We start from the raw sequence: 19,910 nt of genomic DNA on the forward strand, positions 1-19,910 counted from the left end.
ACTCCGAAGATGCATTTGATGACACAGTGGGTAGCACATAAGGCCTCATTGAACCTCGCTCTCTGCCAACATGTTGGGAATGGCAACGTGAGTGAGAAGCCAGGTCCTGCAACCGTACCAGAATCTCTTGCGGTGATAACATATTTAAGGCTTCAAACATAGCATTGTCTCTTGCAGATCTGTCTTGTAAACCACTGCATCCTATAAGACTTTATAAGCTAGCCTTTACCTTTGTCTGAGCCTTAAAGGCCGATTTTCCTAGCCTAAGTGCATGTCACATTGTTCTGTGCCAGTATATGTGCAGGATAGCAGTAGGCAAAAAGTAGCTCTGTTCTTCTGGTTTAATAGATCATATCTGTGGATTCCAACAATTATGTGCCAGGCCCTCGCAACCCAGCTAAGGCTACTGGTGTGTAGCAGTCAACCAACCTTAAAGCAATATGTAAGAGCTGCCACAACTGTGGTAGCTGAAAAAATGGTACCTCATAGTGTGATTGCACAAGTCTCTGTCTGCTGTACATTATGTCCTCCAGAGAAACCAATTTGTGAGCCCTGACACAGGGAATATGCCAGGCCCCCAACATGCACAGGACACTGCTTCTGGTTCAGCTGAGTGAGGTCAAAACAAACTGTAGCCAACATTCTTGCTGACTCTTCACTAACAGGCCACATGTGATCTGGCAGTACCAGCAGTGTGGATACTTCAAGCTTGTGATTAACCAGTGAGATTTCAATTGCTCCCAATGAGATGATAGGAACAGGACAATTTTGAAAGTGAACCAGTTGAAAGTGTGTAGAACCAGTTGAAAGTATGTAGTACACACCAAGGGCAAGTGCATTGTTTGTCCTCACAAGATTAGCAGGTCTCTGCAGCATGGGGAGAAAAAGGCAAGCCCTGGGGCAATGGCCTGCAGATGTAAATGTACAAGCCACTTGTCATGGCAGCAATGCTGTTACTTCAGCCACCCCCCATCAGCCACCCTCCATCAGCCACCCCCCATATCGATGCCGTTTGCCACAAACACATAACCAGAGAAGGAATAGAGAAAGAAGAGTCTCTCTTACATATGAGCCAACCATCACCGTACAGGCCATCCTCAAACTTTTCACACAGGTCTGATTGCCTAAGTATAAAGGAATTATGTGTGGCTCCCAGGAACCTGGCCACCACATCGAGGATGCGCATTTGAACATCACAGACCTCTTGCACGTTGACGGAGTTGAAAAGCTTTCTGTTGATGATCATCTCCTCCCTGTCATGGGGTGGAATAATGGCCATGTGAGTGCATTCGATAGCTCCCAGAACATTGGTAAAGTTTGCAAAGGCATAAAAGTCTCTCTTCAAGTCCATCAAGTCTTGTCTGTCCTGAGGAAATGCTATATAGCAATTAATGCAGTCAGAGATAGCTGTTATGACCTGGTCCAGAGAGCAGGAAAAAGTAATTTGGGACCTCTTCTATCATTTGGAAGGAGACAGTTGCCATGAAATGCAGGGTGGCAAACCGCATAGTCCTCTGGCTTGCCCAACAAGGATGCCTCTGGAGGAAATATGCACTACCTGTATATCTGCCTCTGTGACTGCCTGCATGTCAGGCGCTGCCCTGGGCCCCGACTGTGGGGCCAGTGGCTCTGCCTCCTGTGCAGGGACTTCCCTAGGAGGGCTTGGAACTGCCCGTGCCTGTTCTTAAGGTGGTTGTAGTCGTTGCTCTTGTTGTCATCTGCAGCGAGCCTCCCGAAGCATCCAGTATCCCCCAACAATTAAACTTGCCACAAACATTATGGCTTTAGGAAGCTAGGCCAGGTAACAACAGCTGATTTTATTGGGCCAGGAAGGCTTGGTAAGTGTGTCCGTTAGGATTCTTCTTTTTAACGCACGCAATAATTGCCTCAACAATATCCGCGACCCGCAATATCAGCCGAGGGAGCATGATAAAAAAAATTTGTCTCTGTACCACAAAAAAAGTTGTAGTTATTTCCAGCATTAATTCCCACAATAGTGTGCATTACTCTATTGCATTCCACGCTAGCCGCCCCTCATTTTCATTTACTCCGCCCAAACGCCTCCCACTCGAATACTCACTTTTTAATTTGCATATGCATTTTGCGTTGCGGTATTTCTCACATGCATTATGGCGTTACTAGGCATGTTACAGCGTTATCGCGTGCAATAAGGTCCTAATGCATTTTGATAAATGTCCCAGTAAGTTAGTTGGATAATTTAATTCCTCCCTGGAATGCCTCTTTTTTATCTGTCTAAATTATATCCAGAAAATGACTTACTGGCTATAATTTAGCTGAATAACTGGCCAAATATTTTAAAAGTCACCATAACTTGTGAGTTATCTGTCTAAATGGCTTTCAATATTGACCTCTTCAAGTCCTTAGATGTCTGTGTTGGCTGCCAATGTCTAATCTTGCTGTGTTCATGTGAAATAAACCAGCCAAGTCAAGCCTCAAATCTGCTGATATACTTTGCACTATCCTAGACATGCTTTTCTTTGGTGTTCACCAAAATTAATTTCATATGAGGGCTGTACCGGAATTAATAATATTCCTAAATCTAGGTGGTAAATTATTGCAACAGATGTACAACTTTAGAAAGCTATCATACCCAGAAATCACCAGCATTAATGCAGGTTAGCAAAACAAGAACAGGACAAAGCAGTCAAGGATTCAGCATACACTAGAGATTATACAGGGAGACAAATTCTTGCTATACCTGCGGGTACCTATAGATCCCTGTAATTATTGCAACTGCATATGATATCACTGAAGAGAGACTTCCAATGAAACCGGCCACTTGTCCTTGATGGTAACAGCTAAAGCCAGGAACAGGGTCCATTTCCCCCGATAAGATCATCAGAGCAGCACATAGTGATAATAATGCATCAGTGCAAGAGTCAGCAATATGGAAGCCCAGGGTGATGTTGGGTAATACCTCCAAATTTTGGTTGATCTCCTGAATGGCAAAATAAAAGGCCAACAGCTTCCAATAGTTATGTAGATCCCATCTGTGAACAAATAAACATAAGAACATAAGAAAATGCCATACTGGGTCAGACCAAGGGTCCATAAAGCCCAGCATCCTGTTTCCAACAGTGGCCAATCCAGGCCATAAGAACCTGGCAAGTACCCAAAAACTAAATCTATTCCATGTAACCATTGCTAATGGCAGTGGCTATTCTCTAAGTGAACTTAATAGCAGGTAATGGACTTCTCCTCCAAGAACTTATCCAATTCTTTTTTAAACACAGTTATACTAACTGCACTAACCACATCCTCTGGCAACAAATTCCAGAGTTTAATTGTGCGTTGAGTAAAAAAAGAACTTTCTCCGATTAGTTTTAAATGTGCCCCATGCTAACTTCATGGAGTGCCCCCTAGTCTTTCTACTATCCGAAAGAGTAAATAACCGATTCACATCTACCCGTTCTAGACCTCTCATGATTTTAAACACCTCTATCATATCCCCCCTCAGTCATCTCTTCTCCAAGCTGAAGAGTCCTAACCTCTTTAGTCTTTCCTCATATTGCAAACATATATTAATAGATATTAGAAAACTTCTTGACTCACTTATATATATTCAAATTAAGAAAAAGCATAAACAATAGAAATCTATTCAAATTCACAATATTCGAGAGATACAGCATTCTCTCCTATTCCATTACAAAAACCTATGACTAAAGCCTGCCAGTGTTCCTCATCCCTCTACTGCAGCATATTGTGCTTTTCAGGTTTTGAGACCTCCCTCCCCCCATCAAACGCTACTTATCGGGCTACCTTACTTATCCAGATAAGTCTTAAAAAACTCTACTTAGCCAGATAAATAGCATTTTTTACAACTTATATGGCTATGCTGAAAATACTTTCCATGTATCTTTTAAATCTGCATGAATGTTGTAGCGTAGATTTATGCATATTTATTTCACATCGTGCTCATGTATTTGTGTTCACAACATAAAATACATGAGCATGAGTGCACATGCTCCTGCACATGTATATATTACCAAGCAGGTATGTTTAAAAATTATTTTCCCTGCAAGAATTATAGTGCAAAAAGTCTCCTTCATAATGACATATTTAAGTCATCTTACGAGTTAATAAAATGTGCATTTCAGCATTGTATATTTAACTGGGTATGTAGTGTGAAGTCTTGGTCCATCATAAATCAAAAATCACAAACCCTGTTTGAAAAAGAATAAACTTGGTCATTGGAATGAATATCATGCAATTCAGCAGAGATTTTATCAATGATATCCATAATAATTTGGTCATTTTAATGTTCAGAACTAACCTATTAGGCCACATCCACTCTCATGATTGCTTAATTTTGGTTTGACAACAAAAGTGTTCTAACATGATTGAAAGAAGGGTGTGAAATAGAGAGCTGTAAACTGAAGTTGCACAGCCCAGGACTGATGCCTTCTCTTCTGCTGATCTGTCTTGACTCACATTGAATACTTTTAAATATTCCCCCCCCCCCCCAACTAGGGTTCACCTGAGTGCTATAACAGGGGAGAGTTAAAATTGCTTCTAAACATGAGAGTGTACACTATGGACAGTGCTGGTGCGAGGGTCTGCAGCCGCCCTAGTCGGTGACATCACCGTGCCATATGGCTCTCCCTGTCCTCTAATGCACCCCAAACTGCCAACTCACGCACCTCCTATCCTTTCCCCCAATATATCCTTCTCCCCGCTCATCAAAACTTCATTGGCACAACACTGCCGCTCTCATCCCTCCTGCGCACATTAAATAATGGCCCCTTGTATCCCGCTATGGCACCCTGCTCACTTCCGGCACACTAGGTGGTCACCTTCTTCTGCCTAATAATCACACTGAGCCTGACTATGGAGCAATTTTTTAAAGTGCCTAGCTGGTCAAATAGCCCTTTTCTATAATTGCCTTCTTGATGCGTATAAAAGAATGCTCAATCTTTCACAAGGTTTGCACTTTTAGCCTCATTGAGAGGAAGCATTCATGTGGGTGGAGAGAGAGCAGGGCAGGAATACAACGCACACCAATTTGATTTATTCTGCACAGAGATTTTATAGGTGTAAAGTCAATCTGTACTTTCTAACAAAAACAAAAAAAAGCTCACAAGGCAGTTGACCTTTGAAAATTAGGTCCAATGTCCTTGGGAACAAAAGGACCAAAGCAATGAATGGAGAAAAATCTTAAATGGAGACTCAATAGATGCAAATTTATCTCACACATATGCATTGTGGATATCCTGAAAACCTGACTGGCTGCAGGTTACCCAGGACAGGGTTGGGAAGCCCTGGGTTACTGGTTAACTCCTATATTTGAGAGAGAGAGTGCTCTTGGTCACATGAATCCTATGAAATCCTCTCATATGCCTGTGTTCAATGAAGAGAAATTAATCATCTTATTTCTGTGATTCCCTTTTTATTTACCAAACAGTGGGTTCTGTTTACAAAGCATTTTTCCCATAGACACAAAATAGTAGAAAACCTTTAGTAAACAGCCCCCACTGATTTTTGTTGAAAGTGTATTTGTTCAGTTTATAGATTGTTGTCCCTCACTCTCAGTTAACATTGAATGGGACAAGTCTAATATTTTCTAATGCAGGGGTTCTGAACACAGTCCTCAGGACACAACTAGCCAGCCTGATTTTCAGGATATCCACACTGAATATGCACGAGATAGATTTGCATACAATGGAGGAAGAACATGCAAATCTACCTCATGCATATTCAGTGTGGATATCCTGAAAACCAGACTGGTTAGATATGTCCTGAGGACTAGGCTGAGAACCAAAGTTCCAGTAAAATCAAAGCATAAAATATTACCAGTAAGATACAAATAAAGTCCCTGATTCACTAAGGGTTTATCCCACATTCACAAATTGAAAGAAAAGCCTTAATGAATTTGGCCCTAAGTTGGAAAACTACTTACATAAAACATTTTTTGGCAGCAGGGAGTGTTGTATACTTTTCCAAAGACATCGAGGTGACATCAGATAACTGAATTATCCCACCCAAGATCAGGTCTCCTCCACTGACGTGGGTCTTGGCTGCATTACCAGTTGGGTTACAGCTCAGTTTGGATCTCTTATTTTGAGTAAGAACTGCAGAAACGGTCATCAAGACCCCACTCAGTCTCAGAAACATGAGATGCTGAATCATTTCCTCTTTCCCAAGACTTCTGTACTGATTCCAGTTCAACCTACGGTTTTATCATATCTTTGCCTTGCATGAAGCACAGGTTGACTGTAGCATGAGCAGAAGATATTTGGAGACAGTTGTAAAGTAAATTTGGTATTTGACAGCTCCTATATAACCGGGGATGTGTTTCTTGATCCATATGGATATGTAGTTCAGGAAGCTGCTACTATATGTTGACTACACTATAATTGTAGGGCAGAGGCAAATAAGGTGCACAGCTGTGATGATATATTTCTTCACATCTCTTGTGTATTGTGGTTGGATGAGATAATATATTTATTATTATTTCAGCAAATTTATGAGAGAGAAAACTGAACTTCAAAACATGTTTTGCTCTAAAGTTTTGAATCCTGCGTTTTCCAGGTTTATGTTTGCATGATGAATGACACTGTGACCTTGAAAATGGATGAAAATACTATAAGTCAGGATTTCCCAAACTGTGGGAAACTGCTGGACCCCAAATCACAAGTGCCTCAAATGTCAATGCTCTTCAGGCACCTCATATGAAATCACAAGTGCCTCAAATGTCAATGCTCTTCAGGCACCAGCAGCAGCATTAGTAGTGGAAGACAGCATGAGGCCTATAACCCACTTTGATTTGTGAGGTGGAAAGGCAGTATATTAAATATAATAAAATAAATTAAAATTAATCCCTTCAGTGATGCTGCCTTGCATGAGTATTAGGGATGTGAATCATGTGTCCGATCGTCTTAACGATCGAAATCATCTGGCAGGAGAAGAAAATCGTGTTTGACACGATTTTTTAGTTAAAAAATCGTTTTTTTCCGATTAATGTGCACTAACGGGAGTTAGTGCGCGCTAACAGGACGTTAGCGTGCACTAACAGAAAATGATACAATTTGACACTTTTCAGGTCAGTTAAGGTCAGTTTAGGAATGAATATGTATTCCTATTGGCTGCCTTCTTATTTATTCATGTTACCAAGGTTCCCACTGACAATATATGGGGGATGGGAAATGGAAACAGTTGGTAGCTTGACAAAAAAAGTAATGTGATCAGTCAATGTGCCATATCCCTGATACTGGGAGCATTGTGATCTTCCTGCACGCAGTGCCCTAACCCTGATACCAGGGGTGTTGTGATCTTCCTGCACACAGTGCCCTAACCCTGATACCGGGAGTGTTGTGATCTTCCTGCACGCAGTGCCCTATCCCTGGTACCGGGAGTGTTGTGATCTTCCTGCACGCAGTGCCCTATCCCTAATACCAGGAGTGTTGTGATCTTCCTGCACACAGTGCCCTATCCCTGATACCAGGGGTGTTGTGATCTTCCTGCACTCAGTGCCATATCCCTGATACTGAGAGCATTGTGATCTTCCTGCACGCAGTGCCCTAACCCTGATACCAGGGGTGTTGTGATCTTCCTGCACACAGTGCCCTAACCCTGATACCGGGAGTGTTGTGATCTTCCTGCACGCAGTGCCCTAACCCTGATACCGGGAGAGTTGTGATCTTCCTGCATGCAGTGCCGTATCCCTGCTCAGTGCAGGAATATCACAACACCCCCAGTATCAGGAATAGGGCACTGCGTGCAGGAAGATCACAACACTCCCGGTATCAGGGTTAGGGCACTGTGTGCAGGAAGATCACAACACCCCTGGTATCAGGGTTAGGGCACTGCGTGTAGGAAGATCACAACACTCCCGATATCAGGATTAGGGAACAGTGTGCAGGAAGATCACAACACTCCCGGTATCAGGGATAGGCACAAGTTCTAGTCACATTGACTGATCACATTACTTTTTTTGTCAAGCTACCAACCGTTTCCCATCCCCCCAACCATCACCTCAGTGGGAACCTTGGTAACATCAATAAATAAGAGGGCAGCCAGCCAATAGGAATACATATTCATTCCTAACTGACCTGAAAAGTGTCAATTTGTATAATTTTCTGTTAGTGCGCACTAACTCCCGTTAGTGCGCACTAACCTGATTAACGATATTTTAACGATAAATCGTTAGAATTCCTATTGTATCGTGTTCTTTAACGATTTAAGCCGATTTTAAAATTATCGGACGATAATTTTAATCATTGAAAAATGATTCACATCCCTAATGAGTATCTGTGAAAACAAGAGGCCCTGCATGAGGAGGGACTGCAGCCATTGCAGCACCTGAGAGCTTGCCCCAGCTCATAGGCCCCATGTTGATTTTCATAACTAAAACTGCTGCCACTTGCACATCACTGTCGGGCTTGAGACTTGCTATGAGGGGAGGGGAGGGCATAATGTGTATCGGTGGGTGGAGATTGTCACTGCTTCTCTCTCCTCACCCACCACTGAGTCTATCCAAGAAAAAATTGTTGCCTCATTCATCTGCCTGTCCCCTTTTCCCACCACCTGGCATCCACCTTAGCCTAGGGCTGAAAGGAAAATGTTGTTGCTGACACTGACCATGGGGATATTTGGAGGATGGGCTGGTTGAAGGGAGTGATCAGATGAAGGAGGGGTTTGAAGGTTGGATCAGGCGGGTAGGGATTGATGTGGAGAGTGAGAGTGGGGAAATGACAGATGATTGACTGGAGGATGTAAAGATAGGAGCTGGAGGCGAGAGGGGATTAGTTGGGGGGATGCCAAAGGGACTGGAGGAAGGTAAGAGAGAGGGGATATGCAATGTAAGTGTTGCGCAGGAGATGGACCCTTGGGCCAAGGTGGGGTTGACGCTACCCACAGGGCAAGCCCTACGGGTCCCCACCATTGGCAGGCGGAGCTGGCTGATGACAGGGGCCGGCTGGAGCTTTGCCAATACCAGCCCTCGTTCCCCGCAGGTTGAGCCCTTGGGTACCAGGGTTGGCTGGATTTACTTAGGCCTTCGTCTGAGGTCTTCTTAGGGATATCGAGAGGGTCAGCCAAGGGCTAGCAGCGGTGGTAGAATTTGGTGATCTGGTCCGGATGAGGCAGAGTCCCGGAGACCTGGGCGCCAGTGAGAACAGGAGACAGACAGAGGGCGCCCGAGTAAGAACAGGCCGAAGCCTGAGAGGCCAAGTCCAGAGTAGGTTGAATGGTAGCATCGTAGAGCAGGCTGAAGTCGGGGCAGGTGGCAGCAAGGAAAAGTGGCAAGACAAGCATGATTTAAACTAGGAGTCAGATAGAAAATGGTCAGGCAAGGCAAAGGTCAAACCAGGAGATGGGCAGGAGCATAGTCAGACGTAGTGGAGATCAAGCCAGGTATCAATCAGTAGTGTGGTCAGACGAAGCAGAGGTCAAGCCAGGTATCAATCGGTTACGTGGTCAGATGAAGCAGAGGTCAAGCCAAGTATCAGTCAGTGGTAGATAAGCAGGGTGTTCTGATCGTCCGTGGCCGACCCAACTCATGTCATGTGCTGCCTTGCTCTCCTCTCCGGGTGAACTCGCAGCTGTGGCTAGCCATTGCCGCTGCATGCCGTCTGCCTCCTGAGTCTTCTCATGGTGGCTGGGACGCTGCTAACCTCCATGCTTCCTCTGGGCTTTCCTAGGCGGGCGGGCGCGCACCATCGAGTCTCTCTTAAAGACACTATGGCGGGAACCTCAGGGGCGTCCCTGATTGATGACATCACAAGCTGGGATTCATAAGCACCTCCCTTGGCCTACATTAATCGACTTGGCAACGAGTTCCTTCACTACTGGTGATTGTTCCTGTCCCCTCGGATGTTGGTGCCTACTCGGATCTCTACCTGCAGTTCTGGACTCTGGCGTGGGTACCCGTTCCTTGGGAGCCTATATGCACTTCCTTGGGACACTTGTCTCCAGACTTCCCCACTCTTCGGGGTAGTCCCTGTGCTCTCCAGAGTTCCTGCCTGCTGGCCACTCTGCTCCTCAGGGTTGCCTGAGAACTGCCTTGCTACCGAAGACTTGATTTGCTCTTCCACGCTCCTCGGGGTAGTGCCTGCTTATCTACATCTGCAACCTGCTCACACCTGCCCGCTCCTCGGGGCAGTGCCTATGTCTCTACATAGGTAAATTAGTTCTTACCTGTTAACTGTTTTTCTTGTAGTACCATGGATCAGTCCAGACTGACAGGTTATGCCTCCTTTCCAGCAGATGGAGACAGAGAAAAACTTGACGGGCAGATCCTCTTAACATTGTGTGCCACCTGTGTCCCTTCAGTATCCAGAATATCAAACAGATTAAAACAAGATTATACCAATGAGTAGATCAAGCAAGCATAGAAATATAACTATATACACCGAGTAAAATCTTCAATCGAGACCTCCAATGACTGTAACAGAATTCTGCAAACATCTCTGTGAAAGGAAGAAAGTAATCGAAAGAACCAAGCTCTGGAGCAGGCAAACGAGGGTAAGTGGGCCTGACCGTGGGCCTGCCGCAGCCAGCACACGCAACATTAAGAGGGCAGCAGCAGTAGAAGAAGATAGTGAAAAAATGCTGGATAGCAGAGGATTAAGAGAGGAAATCTACTGGAGGGGATGGGGTTTGAGAGAAAGAGAGACAAGAGAAGGTGAAGGTTGACTGAGGAGGGAGCTGATATAATAAACCATGCCTAGCCATCCGTGTGTTTTTTGCTCTAATTTTTGTGCATGTTTTTCGGTGCCAACAATACTCATGTATGTATTGTAGGTTTTAGCACCAAAAATGAGGCTGGCTAAGCAAAGGTGCATACAAATGCCATGTAAACAAAACAATTAGCTATTACCGGTAATGCAGAGAGCCCTGTTAGCAGAGAGACATGTAGCCAATCCTCTGTGTGGGTGGTCTAGCCACATCCAGGGCTGCTATGGGTCTGGGCTCAAGTCCGAGTAGAAAGAGAGAGACAACTCACACTCTAGCTCTAGGATTTCCAGAAAGTACCATATTATCCAGAAGAGGAGCAAGGAAGCCAAAACCAATAAAAGGACTAAATACTAGAGATGTGAATCGGAACCGGAATCGGCTCGGATTCTTGTTCCAATTCACATCGTGGTTTTTTTTTTGTCTGGCCCGATCGCGATTTTATTTATCAGCTGTGCCTGAGCCGATAAACAAAAAAACCACCCCAACCCTTTAAAACTAACCCCTTAGCTTCTCCCACCCTCCCGACCCCCCCAAAATCTTTTTACAGGTACCTGGTAGTCCAGTGGGGGTCCCGGGAGCAAGGACAATTTCGCGCTGATGACCGGCCCAGGGATTCGCCACCCCGGCTGGCCCCGGAGCTACCACGTGGTCTGCCGAGCGCGGCTCTGTCATAGCCGCACTCGGCAGACCACATGACTAGAGCAACCGGCCCACCGGGGGATGCCCGATCCCCCGCTAGGCCAATCCGCCCCTGCCCAGGAGCGATCTCCTGCTCCCGGGTGCGATCTCCCACTCCCGGGCCGTCGGCTGCCACTAATCAAAATGGCGCCAATGGCCCTTTGCCCTTACCATGTGACAGGGTATCCATGCCACATGATAAGGCACGGATACCCTGTCACATGGAGGGAGTACTGGATGGCCAGCGCCATCTTTAAAAATGGCGTTGACCGTAATGGATGATATTTTCAATCGTCCAAAGCCCGATTCACATCCCTACTAAATACCAAGATGCAAGCCACTGGAATTATCAGGAAAAATCCACAGGAGTCCATAAACTGTACTCAAAATTAAGTTTTTACTGCAACTTAAAAGTGTCCAGGCCAAAATTACAAAAATCAAAATCTAATGGTTTCGTGGTCCATTGTAGATGTTCTCACTGTTCTCCTACTCTTTGCTCCTTCATCCATGGCAAATATATCCTCACCAGTACAGGTGGGACAACTGGAATGTTACTCCATCTCCAGCATAAAACTGATCAGATGGAAAAAAGTATCCCAAGCACAAAAATGTCAAACTGGATTCCAAAAAAGTCAAAACACTTCCACTATAATCTAAATTCTCAAAAATCCAAGTCGGGGCTCAAAAGTTTCAGTCCTCTGCCTCCAAGCTGCTACCCGGTCACCTGGCCAAAAAGATCTTTGATGCAGTCCTTTGGGATACTGGGGTCATGTCCTTCCCTCTGGCACTTCTCAAAAATCTCTTCTTCAAAATCTCTTGCTCGACTGCTTGAATTGCCTCTTTGAGAACCTGGGGAGATCTCCAGCTCTCCAACACCTTGCTATGAGACCATGGGGACATCACTAGCTCTCCAATCCTCAATCCTCTTGCCATGAGACCAGGGGGACATCACTAGCTCTCCAATCCTCTTGCTATGAGACCATGGGGACATCACTAGCTCTCCAATCCTCAATCCTCTTGCTATGAGACCATGGGGACATCACTAGCTCTCCAATCCTCTTACATTGAGATCCTGGAGGAATCTCTAGCTCTCCAATCCTCTTGCTATGAGACCATGGGGACATCACTAGCTCTCCAATCCTCTTGCTATGAGATCCTGGAGGAATATCTAGCTCTCCACTTCCTTGGCTCCTTACTCACACTGCACTCACCTTCCCACTCCTCACCCACTGAATTACTGGGAATGCTCCAAGGCACTTTATACCCCCTTGAAGTCTTTCCCCCCCGAAAGGTGGGGTATTAGCAATGGGAGGAATGAAAAATGTCAAAACCCCTCCTAATGCCCCTAGCTAGCAAACATTACATAAGGATAATGTTAGTGACTGACTAAGCCCCATCACACTTGTTAGCGCCTGTTTTTATGCAGGTTTTTTTAGCGCCTAGGTCAGGGAATGATATATTAGGATTTCTCAGCAACAGTCTCAATGAAACAGCAAGCTTTTTCTTTAGTATGCAGCAATTTGTTCAATAAGGATATCCGTTTTGCCCTGCAGTTTCCTGGCAAACTAAAAGTGTGGAAAGATGGGAAGGTGTTTAACTTTGATTCACCGAAAAAAGTGACTGAGTTTCTTGCTGGGCAAGGTAGCTTCACAAAAGGCCACTGGGCTGAGTAGTGGCAGTTTGCATGGAATGGCGCAAAAGCTTATTCTACTGCGTCATTGTTAACTATGTGGACCTCTGCTTTATCGGCGTCAATTTCTACCAGGGTAGCTGCCTCCAAGTTTTAGTTAACATTTCCATGGATAATCCAGTTCGGGGTTAGTGCATAACTTTTTATTACATGCAGTAAGTGTCTTTTTGTTCTTTGAACAGTTGCTGGACGGTCAAAGTTTTTCCTATGGTAGTACACAGCCTGAGCTCAGTGACTCTTCTTTGTTTTGTTTTTTTTTGTGACACATTGGCCTGCAGTATGCTACCCCGAGGAGGGCACTGTTCCAGGCATTTTAAAGTTAAACAGCAATGTTTTCCTTTGGTTTTCACAATATTTGAGTGTTATTTCGGGGGTTCAATTGTAATGGGGACATGATAGGTATAGATAACAGGATAATATGTTTGTTGCTGGTATGGGGTATTGGCACTTGATCGCACTTTAATAGATCTCATTCCCCGGTATTTTGAGGGTTTTCACGTGTTTAATGCTTTTCTGGGGTGGGAAGGTTAAACAGAGAGGGGGCTTAATTATCACAGAGTTCAAGGGTAGAGGATAAGGATGGTGGGTGGGGGGATCTAAGTTTAATACTAGTGACCTTTTTAAAAGTAGGGGGGTGTGCATACATCAGGTTATCAGCACTAACGCAAGCTTTTTGACATCTAAAGTCCAAGTGAAAGTTCAAAGAGATCTGGGGCTGCTGGTCCAGGCTGGAAGGCCATCAATCAAGCAAGGTCTTTTGTTTGTCCAGGTTTATGTGAGGGGAAAGCTCGCGGGTTAAACAGCATACGTTGTATCTCTTGGAATGTGGGAGGTCTTGGTTCTCCAATTAAGAGACAGAAAATATTGAGTGCATTACAAAGGCATAAGGTAATGACAGCAGGTATTCAGGAAACCCATCTATCTGATGGGGAGAGTAAAAAATTAAGAAGTTGGGTAGGTCATTAGTTTTATGCTCCAGCAGTGGGATGAAAAGTGGGGGTGGCTATTTTAGTACATAAACAATTACATTTTCAACTAATTCAGCAAACACATGACCCCTCGGGTCGATTTGTGGTACTGGTGGGCAAAATGCAAAGTAAATAAATTACTATCTGCAATGTTTATGGTCCAAACGCTTATAACAATTCTTTTTTTCATGGGGATAGTAAGTACCTTGATCCCAGTTATTCAAGGGCCACTGGTAATGCTGGGAGACATCAACTATGTTCACAATCCTGTTCCTGATAGATCAGTTCCTGGTCAACCAGGTGGAGGAGTAAACTTAAAGGCATAAGATAGTTCTGTGCAGAAGTTAAACTATTAGATAATGGTCAATCCTATTGAGAGAGGTTATACCCATGTTTCAAGAGCTCACGCCTCCTTGTCCCGGATTGATTATATTTTAATTACTGATTCTCTTTTCCCTAAAGTAAAACTAGCCAAAATTGGGGCAATTGAGATCTCAGATCATGCATTGATTTGGCTAGGCTTTTAAATCAATTCTGAGGTGAACAAACCTAAGTTGTGAAGGTTTCTGAGTCACTTACATGATGATAAAGATTTTAAAAGTTTTCTGAGGGATAAATGGAAGGTCTTTGAGAGCCACAATTTCATGCATAAAAATGATCCCAGATTACATCTTTCATGATAGCTGGTCCAAGGCCTTACATAAAAAATATTATCTGCATGGAGGAAAAGTTGCAAGTAGCAAAATTAAACTTAGCTCAGAATAATACAGCTAGAGCTCAGGAGGAATGTAGATCTGTTCTTTTTGCTTTAAATTCTAAGCTACATAGGAGAGTACAGCAAGCAATTTAAAGTGGAGCACATAGACTTTTTCATTTCGGGAATAAGGCTGGGAAACCTCTGGCAAATTTGGTGCAACTGACTAAAGGGAAGACCTATATTAATAAATTACGGGATGCCTCTTTTCGTAAATGTTATGAAGAATTATATCAGGAAGATAGAATTGGGGGTAGCCCTCAAGAAGAGGAGTTTTTAAAAAATCTTAAATTCTACATATTACTGCCATGCAATTGGATGCGCTTAGTAGACCCTTTTGGTTACAAGAAATTGTGGCAACTATTAAATCTAGTAAGTGACACAAGGCCCCAGGGCCTGATAGCTTAAGCACTGAATATTATGAATTATTGGTCAACCAGATCTCTGGTTATTTATTGAACTTTTTTAGGGACTCCCAAAGGAGACATGAATTCCACGAGAGGAAAAGATTTATCTAACCCTGCCTTGTATAGACCCATCTCTTTACTAAATTTTGAAGCTAAACTGTTACCAAAAATAGTGGCAGACAGATTGAGCTTGGTGCTCACTTCGACTATTTCTTCAAACCAAGTGGGCTTTGTGAAGGGTCGTTCCATTAGTGTTAATATGACTAAATTGATATTAGCAAAGGAAGAATGTAAAAACAATGTATATCCAGCAATGGTCATTAGGTTCGACACAGAAAAACCTTTGATAAGAGTATCCTGGGAATATTTGCTTTCAATCTTGAGAAGATATGGTATTCAGGGGGAGATTTTGCTGTGCATTTCTATTTTCTATCATCATCCCTGTTCTGCAGTACTGGCGAATGGGCAAGTATCAGATGATTCCCAACTTTTTTGGGGAGCTAGGCAGGGGTGACTACTTTCACTATTATTGTACATACTTTTGATGTTGTGAAAAATAGAATCAGATCCTTAATTATGGTTTTTAAACTGGGGAATCAGGAATTCAAGATGGCTGCTTTCACGGACAATGTCCTGGTATTTTTTAATTCCCCACAGAAGTCTTTTGAAAAGGTTTTGCAATATCAGACTTTGTTTAGGTCCTTTGCAGGATTGAAAATTAATGTGAATAAATCTGAGGTGCTGGACCTCTATGGAAACTTAAAAGAAACTAGGAAGGCTCATTCCCCTTAAAATGGGTGGATAAGGAAATGAGATATTTGGGGATAAGACTTACCAAGGATATCGATAAACTATATGAAGCTAATGTTCTGCCTTTGATTAGAAATATGGAACAGAAATTGAAGAACTGGGTTTCCCTGCCTTTGTCTTTGATGGGGAGAATACATCTGATTAAAACGATGGATTTGCCAAAATGGTTATATGTCTGCAGCAAATTCCAATCTGGCTGAAGAAATCAGAGTTAGTTCTCATCAATCTCATGTTACAAAAATTTCTGTTGGGGGGTCATAAAGCTAGGCTCCTACTGAGTTCCCTAATGCTGAATAGGAGTCAGAGGGGTTAACTTCCCAAAATGGAGAGAGTATAATTTAGTTTGTATCTTATGGCATGTAAGGACTGGTTATCTGGCACAAGCTTTTTCTGTCCTTATGATTTCGTAAGAGAGTAGCTATCTCCATATTGACCTGGAAATATTATCTAGGTTCCTTCCTCTGAAGTTCCTCCTAAATGTAAACTGAGCTTATTGATTCAGTCAGGGAGGCGAATGAGGAGCTTCTTGTGTAAATTAAAATTACGTATGGAGAGGGATGTACTCCCTATTTGACTTTCCGAGGTAATCCTCAATTCTGCCGGGGACAGACAATCAATTATTCCAAATTTGGTAAAGGACTTATGGATGTATACTAATTTTGGGGAGGAAATTCTAATACAATAAAGAGCTTTCAGGAGCTGCAGGATTTAAACCATCTAGGCTCAAAGGGTTTTTATGCCTATCTGCAGGCAAGGCATTATATTCAGTCGCTTTGCCAATCGAATGATGATTTTCATAATTATGTAGCTGTGCAGGCCATCCTTACGATACCAGAGGGGAAAAGTAATTCTTGTTCACCTCTTAACAAAGCTATTCAAAGTATTGGTAATGATAATGTTATACGTGATATAATAATCAAATGGGAAATGCAGGCTGCTATTTTTTTGGATAAATCAGAGTTTATGACTGTACTCCAGGACTGCTATTTGATAGCAGAGAGAGAATGTAACCTTAAGAGAAATAGGGTATAAATTCATACATTGTATTTTTATGCCTAGATCTTGGATGTTCGTAGCAAACTGGTGTGAATTGGATCAGTGTTTGAAGTGTATCGCTGAAAAGGATACCTTTTTTCACTGTTTTGGGGAATGGAATAAGATTTCACAGTTTTGGAAAGAGATTATGTTTGATTTGGGTTAGACACTGAAGACTTATATTCCAAGATCGCCAAAAATTTCTCTTGAGACTTTTTGGTGGGTCCTTGGATGTTCTTTCCGAGTACAAGAAGATTTTTCTCTGAAAGGCTTTTCTATTGGCGATTCAGACAATTTTGGCTGTGAGGATCTCTCTGGAACAGCCAAGGAAGGATCAGTGAAAGCTGCAATTATATAAGTTATTGCATTTTGAGTACATGACTGAGAAGGGCAAGTCAAATGAACCTTTGACAACATGTCTATTGGTTTGGCAAGGGTATTGGGATTCTCTCTTGGACTACGTACAAGATTATATCACATGTTTTTGAGGTATTCAGTTTCAATAATTGCATCTTTTTGAACTATATTTTGGCTATATTTTGAATAGACAAGGGCTTGAACTTTTGTCATAAATTTTGTAGGTATGCTAGTGGCTGTGAGGATGGTATAACTCTTTTTAGGTTTGCATCTTTACAAAGGTCATTAGGGGGCATTAAGGGGGTTTTGGGGGACGATTGGTTGGGAGGGTGAATGTGTGGCAATTTGGTGATTTATGTGTATTCATGTACCATTAATTCTGTTAATTGTTGAAAACTGAGTAATGAAATGAATGAAAAAAATGTTGCTAGCTGAAACTTTTATGAGTATAAGACTTGGGGATAACTGCCCAGAGCATCAGTTACTACCCTTAAGAGAAATGTGGGAGTAATTTGCACAGAGTAGCAGTTACTACCTTAAACTTGCAGGACAGACTGGTCCTTTTCTGCCATCATTTCTATGTTTCTATGAAAGCACCACTGGTGCAGGAGGTTGAATCAAATGCTGGGATAAAGTGTCCAATGTTGATAGTCCTCAGACACTAGAGATGATATTGGATAATACAAACTATAGGACGGTGGCCACTGAAGTCAGAATCTGTGAAGGAGTATCAACTCAGCTGCTGAATCAACTAGTCTGAGTAGTGTTGCAACAAGCATGCAGAGCAAGAGTTGGCAAGTCCCATAGGGGAAGGGGAGTCAGAAGGAACCTCATAGACAGTTGGAGCAGTGGGCCTACCAGTAGCATATGCTCCTATTAAATAGTAAAGGTCAAACGGTACCTGGAATAGCATGAAAGACCCAAGGAGTGGTGCAAGAGTGCAGAGCAATGGATGGTCAAAGCAGGATCAAAAATTGTGCGATTTATAGTTGCACATGGCCAGTATAGCGGAACTCCGAATGGGTCATGAAATTGGGTATGGTTCATGGAGTGGTGTCATAACCTTTGAAAGCAATGGATTTTGACTGTTCAAGATTAAGAGTAGTTCCTTCCAAGTCTCCTTCCCTACTGTATTAATAAGTCTCCTCATACAGTAGGGAAGGAGACTTGGAAGGAACCTTATATTCAAACAGAAGGGGATTGGGTAAGATCCTTAAACACAGCCAGAGCTGTGGAGGAAGCACCCTAAGATCCCAAGACTGGCTTGGACTGGCAGCAGCAGCATTGTTGCTGGTAACTAATTTTTAAAAACTAGAATGTTCAGAGCAGAGCAACTCAGTGAGAAGGGTAGCCATAATATCCCCAAAGCTTCAATGGAGTCAGATGTATGTGGTATTTTCAAATTACCTCTGCAGGCAGAAAATGTAGCATTCTTAGGGAATGCAAAGTTTATTTGAAATTAGTAAGGATCCTGAGCCTGTTATGACTTGTAGGATTGTGGGCCCTGGGCCGAAGTGAGAGATGGTATACACACCGGGAGGAGCCCAGTGAGTTTCACCGTCGGTAGGTGTGGTCTCAGCAACGTCAGATACAGCTGTGGAATTGAGTCTTTATTATAAGGTAGAAAAGGCACAGCCCGCGGAGTGGAGGGTGCAGGAGAAAGATACAAGTCTGAGAAGGGGAATACCCAATAAGGACAGCTCAGATCTGGGTTCCAGAGATGATCCTTGGAACAGGATACACCGCAGCAGTCTCTCTGAAGTGAGGAGGCGGAAGTGGCTTGCAGCGTAGGGTACACTGCGGGATACTTCCCAAAAGATGGTATTGGTAGTTATCCAGGATACGGGTAACTGGCAAGGAACCTGTAGTGAAGGGTACACCGAGGTGATTCCTTAGTAGAGCTGGCATGGTAGTGTCCTGAGACCCAGAGTACGCTAGGGAGGATGTTGTAGTAATGATGTGGCAATGGATGCAGCGCAGGGTACACCAAGGTGGTTCCTCACGAGAGTAGTGGCCTGAGGAACAGGGTACACTGGAGAGTAGTGGCCTGAGAGTAGTGGCCTGAGAGTAGTGGCCTGGAGAGTAGTGGCCTGAGGAACAGGGTACACTGGAGAGGATCCCAAAAAGCTGGTACAGTAGATTCGTATAGTCAGGTTACTCACAGAGTGAAGGTTCCAGAAGAGGTCCCGGGGATTGGGAACAGAGTGCAGTCCAAGGCAGATGCCCTCCAAGGAGCGGTTAGCCAGAGACGAGGAAGGGTATCTCTGGAGTGTCTCATGCTTAAGTGCAGCAACTGGAACAGGAAGTCTGAATGAGAGAAACAGATTCAGCAATGAGGGAACTCCTTGCTAACTCATCAATAGGGAGGGCTAGTCAGCTTAAGTACTGTAGAGTGTAGATGTCATCTGGAGGGGATGCCTCCAAGGTTCCCGCCATGATGTACATAACACTGGCTTGTGTGCACATGTGCCTAAGTGATCTCAGGAGCAAGATGGCAGTCGGCAGCGCCCATGCTG

At 43.6% G+C, this 19,910-nt stretch overlaps 1 protein-coding gene across 1 annotated transcript in view; it reads right to left on the bottom strand.

Annotated features, from left to right (window-relative positions):
• LOC115083309 (vomeronasal type-2 receptor 26-like) overlaps window positions 1-19,910 on the bottom strand; it is a 124,313-nt gene that overhangs the window by 100,376 nt on the left and 4,027 nt on the right. Inside the window, exon 2 of the mRNA XM_029587113.1 lies at window positions 2,720-3,011. Coding sequence (XP_029442973.1) covers window positions 2,720-3,011 — 292 coding nt within the window. The remainder of the gene's footprint in view (window positions 1-2,719; window positions 3,012-19,910) is intronic.

The sequence above is a fragment of the Rhinatrema bivittatum genome, chromosome 2 (genome assembly GCF_901001135.1).
Source record: "Rhinatrema bivittatum chromosome 2, aRhiBiv1.1, whole genome shotgun sequence".
Classification (NCBI taxonomy): Eukaryota; Metazoa; Chordata; class Amphibia; order Gymnophiona; family Rhinatrematidae; genus Rhinatrema; species Rhinatrema bivittatum.